This window comes from Ambystoma mexicanum, chromosome 1p (assembly GCF_040938575.1).
Source record: "Ambystoma mexicanum isolate Mex_15411 chromosome 1p, UKY_AmexF1_1, whole genome shotgun sequence".
In the NCBI taxonomy this organism is placed as follows: Eukaryota; Metazoa; Chordata; class Amphibia; order Caudata; family Ambystomatidae; genus Ambystoma; species Ambystoma mexicanum.
This window is the reverse complement of record NC_090921.1, coordinates 85,599,531-85,605,530: the sequence shown is the minus strand read 5'-3', so window position 1 is coordinate 85,605,530 and position 6,000 is coordinate 85,599,531. Positions and strand designations below refer to the sequence as shown.

At 42.0% G+C, this 6,000-nt stretch overlaps 1 protein-coding gene across 3 annotated transcripts in view; it reads right to left on the bottom strand.

Moving 5' to 3' along the window:
- Positions 1 to 289: 289 nt before the first annotated feature.
- INCA1 (inhibitor of CDK, cyclin A1 interacting protein 1) overlaps positions 290 to 6,000 on the bottom strand; it is a 1,084,285-nt gene continuing 1,078,574 nt past the window's right edge. For all 3 annotated transcript variants that reach the window (XM_069605474.1, XM_069606309.1, XM_069607005.1), the window contains one exon: positions 290 to 652. In XM_069605474.1, coding sequence (XP_069461575.1) covers positions 485 to 652 — 168 coding nt within the window. In that variant the 3' untranslated portion in view covers positions 290 to 484. The remainder of the gene's footprint in view (positions 653 to 6,000) is intronic.

Sequence of the window (6,000 nt, the reverse complement as noted above, 5' to 3'; positions counted from 1 at the left end):
ATGGTACACCTTTGTGGGCATGTACTAGATAACCTGCTTGGCATACTCACAATTGTCTAATAAGCCCTTGGTAACACCCAGTTCAAACTTACTAATGAAAAAACTTTTGCGAAATGGCCCCAGTGTTTCTGTAGTCATTTTTAGTCACTGTAATTTGAAAATAAAAATAAACTAAAAGTATTCTCAAGTCCTGCCAGGCAGCAGGTGATGGACGTGCTCTTCAATGAATTACCTTCAGTTCCAACCAGCACCACCAACACAAATTAATTAATTGCTAAGAGAGAAAGTGTCACGTTATCAGCAAAATAGGGTAACACCCTGTATTTATTCCTTTTTAAATAAATAAAGAAATACTAACATGTTCTGACAAAACAGGGAAAGTCAAACATATATTAGTATCGCTATGATGGACTGATCTCTATTTGGTTGTTCACTCTCTTAACTCTGGTGGCATTGCAGTGGCTGTTGCATGACGTCTTGGGAACTATTCTTCTGGCTGGTGTTGACACCCCCAGAATCTCTCCTGAGATAAACATCCCGTTGAGGGGGTGTTCTGTCTGTCAGCTGTGGCCATTATATATGAAACCATAGGGCGTTCTTCAGAGACTGAAAATGTCTCTTCCACGTAAGGGCTCCACTGGGGATAAATGAGCTAGAACGAGAAAAACCAAAACAAATCATGAAACCAACATCTCATCGTCATTAGGGAACGCTTCCCTAATGAAAGCTGACATTTGCTGGAGCTGAAAAACAATTAGTTTATATTTGTATTCGTTTGCACAGAACCGATGCAGTCCCTTCAGCTGATGAAATCAGAACACGTGAAAAAATACCAATGATGCTTTTCGAAAAACAGACCTTTAAGAAGCTGCTGCCATACTTACATTTTTTTTTTAAAAACCACGACCGTTCTTAACAAACATTTAATCTTAACTTCAATAGTGACATAAAAAGAACCATACTGTCCAGGAATGAAGTAAAGAAAAAATACTCACCGTAGTAACTATGGTACTCTGAATCTGGCTACATTTCTGTTACCAAATCTAGTGTAACTAACTAAAAATGGTATATGTTACACTGAGGGAGGTCATGTTTTTCTTTGGTTCCACACCCAAGATGGCCGCCATAAAAATAGAAAATGGAGCTTATGGAGGAGTCCTTTTTCCATTTCCATGGGGCAGCCAGGGGCAGTGACAGGAAGACCGGTCCATCAATGGTAACAGGTGAAGCAAAATTGCTAATTTGGGGTGGGGTGCTGCATACATGCCAACCCTCCCGATTTAGGCTAGAGACTCACGCTTTTTCTTTAAAAAATGCTACGAATTTTTACTTTCGACCTCGTAAAAATGTTCTGCTTCCAATGCAGTCCTATGGGAGAAATCAATTCTCCCAGTTTCTGGGAGAAGATCTCCCTCCAAGGTGCTTCAAAATGTTGCCATGTATGGTGGTGGTAAAAGACTGGGGAGATGGAGGTGGAATTGGAAGACCTGCATAGGTGGATGGGGATTCAGTGAAAGCAGTGAAGGGAAGCACAGGCATGCCGGAACAGGAAACATCTGGCTCAGAATATGGACCTTTACTATAGGCTTCAGCCTATTTTTGTGTAAACTGTTAGGATGCTCACCCATCTCATGGCACTTATTAGGCAATAATGCCTCCAGTGGCAGGCTGTACCATGCTTGGCACAATCAGTGAGTAGCTCAACGCTCTCCTCAGCATCATTAATGCCTCCCCCACAGAAGGGTTATTCCCGGACACCCCAGAGACTGGTCTCATACAACCTTTTTTGAAAAAAAAGACTTAGGCCCAGATGACCTGACCAACTACCAACCCATTACGAATCTTTGCCAGAAACTTGGAAAAAGTAGTCGCTATACAACTACTCACCAGAATCAAACAACTACATATTCTCTAGGACTATCGGTGTGGGTTCGGCCCCAAGTGTAACATTTGAGACAGCCACCATCCAGGTGGTAGGTGATGCTCTCTAAATCATAGTTAAGGGTGACTGTGCCTACTCGTCCTCTTTGACCTCGGCTGCATTGAACACTATCGACCACCGCCTCCTCTCACTCCTTTCTGACAGGATGGAATTCTCTGGTACTGTCCTGAAATGGTTTACATCCTACATCTGGGGCAAATATCAGGCCATCCAGATGAACACCTTGTGCACTAAGTCTTTTGCGAAGCCCACCAAGGCTCCATCCACTCACAAATCTTTTTTAACCTTTACATGGGACTCTAGGCACACTCCTCAAAGATCCTAATACTCAGATGATACTAAGTTGTATATGATAGTAAAAAGCCCACGCAACATCAAGTCACCTCCGAGTTTACTTTGCCATCATTAAGTCCTGGATGTCGACTGCCTACCTCACCAGGCTAAACAACAAATTGTCCAACAGTGTCTCACTGATGTACACCTAGAAGAATTTGATCCGTAACTCTAGGACTCAGTAAAATCCTTTGGCTACACCATTGACAGAATGTCCTTCCAAAAATTCATAGCCAAGAAGGCCCAAATGGCTTGCCTCCAGATCTCCACCTTTCGCACAATCAAACCATTCTCTCAGAAGCAGGACTTCCGAACCATAGTGCAGTCTGTTGTGGTCTCGCACATTGATGAGGTAAATGCCCTCCTGACGGTGCTCCCAGCTGCGCACTTGGCTTCCCTAATAGCAGTCCGCCACTGCAGCATGTTTTATTACAGGTTTGCCGAAATTTGATTAAATCACCCGTGTCCTATGTGAGCTACATTAGCTTTCTCTGCAGGCCAGAATACTTGTAAAGACCTCAAGTATCATCTACAAAGCAGTTACGAGTCGCACACTAGCTTACCTAGTGGCTAAGCTACACCTATCTGGTGACACACGTTCCTCGCGCAAAAAACTGACCAACTTCTTTGAATCACAAGGGCCTGCAAACAATACTTTTGTTGTCACACACCCACCCTTTAGTAATTGATCCCTATATTGTCTCGGAATGCCCCCACAATTCTACAATTTTGCAAATCTCACAAAACTGGACTTTTCCAACAACACCCAACATAGACTAATCCCTACGGATGTACACACTGATGCACCGACATTAACTCAGAGTACAGCGATACTGTTCAAATATGGCAGCCCATAAACTGGCTACCAACGCCCTGTACAGCGCTCGACTGCTCTCGACAATGCTTTAAACAACACCAATTTTGAAAAATAAGCACCGTAAGACTGCACTTGTTGGAAAGTGAGGAGCTGTTTTCACAAGGTAGATGCTACAGCACTGCTTATCTGTCGTATGTCTAAGCACATGCCCCCAATTTTGGGTTCTGCATAGTCCCGTTCAGGAGGGGGTTCCTATTGGGTTACTACATTTACGAGTACCCCTTGGTGGGAAATAGGCCACCAACATTGGTACAAGATGACCTGTTCACACCAGACAATGCCATTTCAATACCAGGAAAAAGCACCACGGCCTCAGATCTGTACTGAGTAGGCTCACTAAAGCCGGTCTTGGATCAGACTTCTGACAAATCCCCTATAAAAAAAAATCTAAGAACTGAGTACATCTTCACAAAAGAGGCCAAGGCTTTCTCCCTCAAAGGCCCAGATATGTATGCTTTGGTGGAGGATGTTCTTGAGGTGAACCCAAAAAACATTCCAAAAATAAAGAAATAACAGTCAGGCATCTGTCATTACTGAAGTTGCCAACAAAACATAACAAGAGCTACAGGACTTTCCTGGGCCTGGCTGAACCCTCTGCTTTCAAGAAATCAGAAAAAGAAGACTCAATAAACTTCTGATTCAGAGGGATTGGACATAAGCAAGTATTTCAGTTTCTTCAGAAGAGCTTTGTAGTCGCTGAAACATGGCAACCACTCTTACCAGTTTTCATGTGACTATTCAGGGTCCTCCTTGCCTCTGGAGCCATACGTACCTTAAGAGTTCTTTCTAATTAATATGCAAGCCTCCAGACTTGTGCTTTTTAATGGCAAATCTAGAGTTGTAGAAACTATAGATGTCCCTTTGAGAACAGATTCCTCTACTATGCCATGGAGTGTGGAAGAGGAAGACCTCTCTTTCTGAGCTCTGGTATATAGCTAAAAATATCACTGGCACATTCCTGAACACAATGTCATCAAAACCGCTGCCAAACGTTTTAGTTTAATGTCTTCAAACGAAACCCACCAGCTGATCTACAATGGAAAGTGACACCCAGTAGGCCTTCCATTGTTTTTAGTTTAGTCATGGCCACCTCAAAACCACATACTGTGAAACTGGCTACAGCTTTGGGGTGGCAAAGAAAATATGACCCAGGCAAAATTTGGCTAGACATTTATGAAGAGGAAAACGCTGTGTGTGCAAGATGTACACTTTGTGCATAGGTTCAAACAGATTTGCGTTCTATGAGGAATTTCAGAGCCTCATTGATTTCTGGGATCAGTGGCTCCAAGCTAAAAGTAGACACACTCTGCAAGCACCTGGAAACAGAACAAACACTGAAAAGCTGAAAAATGCAAGAAATTTGGAAAGCAACGCAGTGCTGTGGACCTTTTATCGCCACACTCCAATTGGTAAATTAGTGAAGATTTTTCCGATGGCTCTGCTTAGTTCGAGCAATTGTAAGCTGCTTTTGACCGTCATTGATTTTATGATTTTTAATTTGTTAAAACAGGGAGAGCTTTGGATACAGCAGAGGATCAGCATAGACACACGGTGGGCAAGCTAATGGATATCCTTTATACAATGGCAAAGAAGGACATTCCTATTAAAACGTTTGCTGTATTGGCTAAGCATGAGAAGTGTCATGGGGGTCACCTGGGCTCCATGTAGATTAATGCTGTAACAGGACAAGAGCTTACAATTTGTATTGGACGCTACTTTGAGGAAGAACTATTTAATGTTCACACGACTGCTGATGCTTTTTCTGTTTTAATGGATGGTAGCACCGATAGCGATGTAATAGAGAAGGAGTTGGTGTACGTTATATACGTAAACCCACAAAGTGGTGAACTGGAGGTTCTTTTCTCAAAATGAAATCAGTTAGTGAAGGTCGCAGTGAGGGATTGAAAAACCGTCTATAGGAAGTCCTAAATGAAACGAGACTCTCCTTACACAAAATGGTGGCTTTTGCGGCTGACGTGGTGTGAAACGAGGTATTGCTGCACTGCTCAGACAAGACATTAAATGGCTGGTGTCTGTCCATTGTTTTTCTCACCGTTTTGAATTGGCTGGGAAGGATGCATTGGATAAGACTTAATTCAGTGATGTGTCCAATTTGTTAATGCAATTGTTTTATTTGTATAAAAAAGCCCCAAACGGTTGCTATTCAGAAACCAAGGAAAGCTCATGGGAACCGTTGGGTGCAACATAAATTACTTGCTACTCAGGCCCTGAATAAATCTTTCCCTGTTGTTTGTGCACATTTAGAAAGTATGGCAGCTGATCCAAGCCATGACCAGGCAAAAGCCAACAGAGTATTGCAGATTTTAACATGGTTTAGATGGTATGCCATCTGCTTTTCTTTGAGCAGATACTGCAACCCCTTGCTAGATTTTCTTTTGCACTTCAGAAGGAAGTGATTGAAATGCCAGAACTCACTAGCTCTATTTCTACTTTAAAAATGACTCTGCTAACCTTAAGGGCAGAGACTGCCTTGGTAGGAAGTGAGCTTCATACTCTTACAAGTGAGGCCAACAAATTATTATTGTTTTTATTTTTTTTATTTGGTTGGTTCAACTAATAAACCTTTCAAATATATACATATACATCTTTACATCAAAAACACACAAGCTCCTACACGGTTGAAGCACTACAAAAAACCACATATCAGGCAAGTACAAAAAGATCCCAGCACACAAAACCTTGCTTCTTTAAAATTATATCTTTATTATAACATTTCACAGCATATCATAAAAGACAGAGGCGCAAGAAATCACACCTGTGACAGCCACAAGGGTGGAAAAAATACATCTTTACATATTCACTTATTACAAATCACAAATCAAATGGA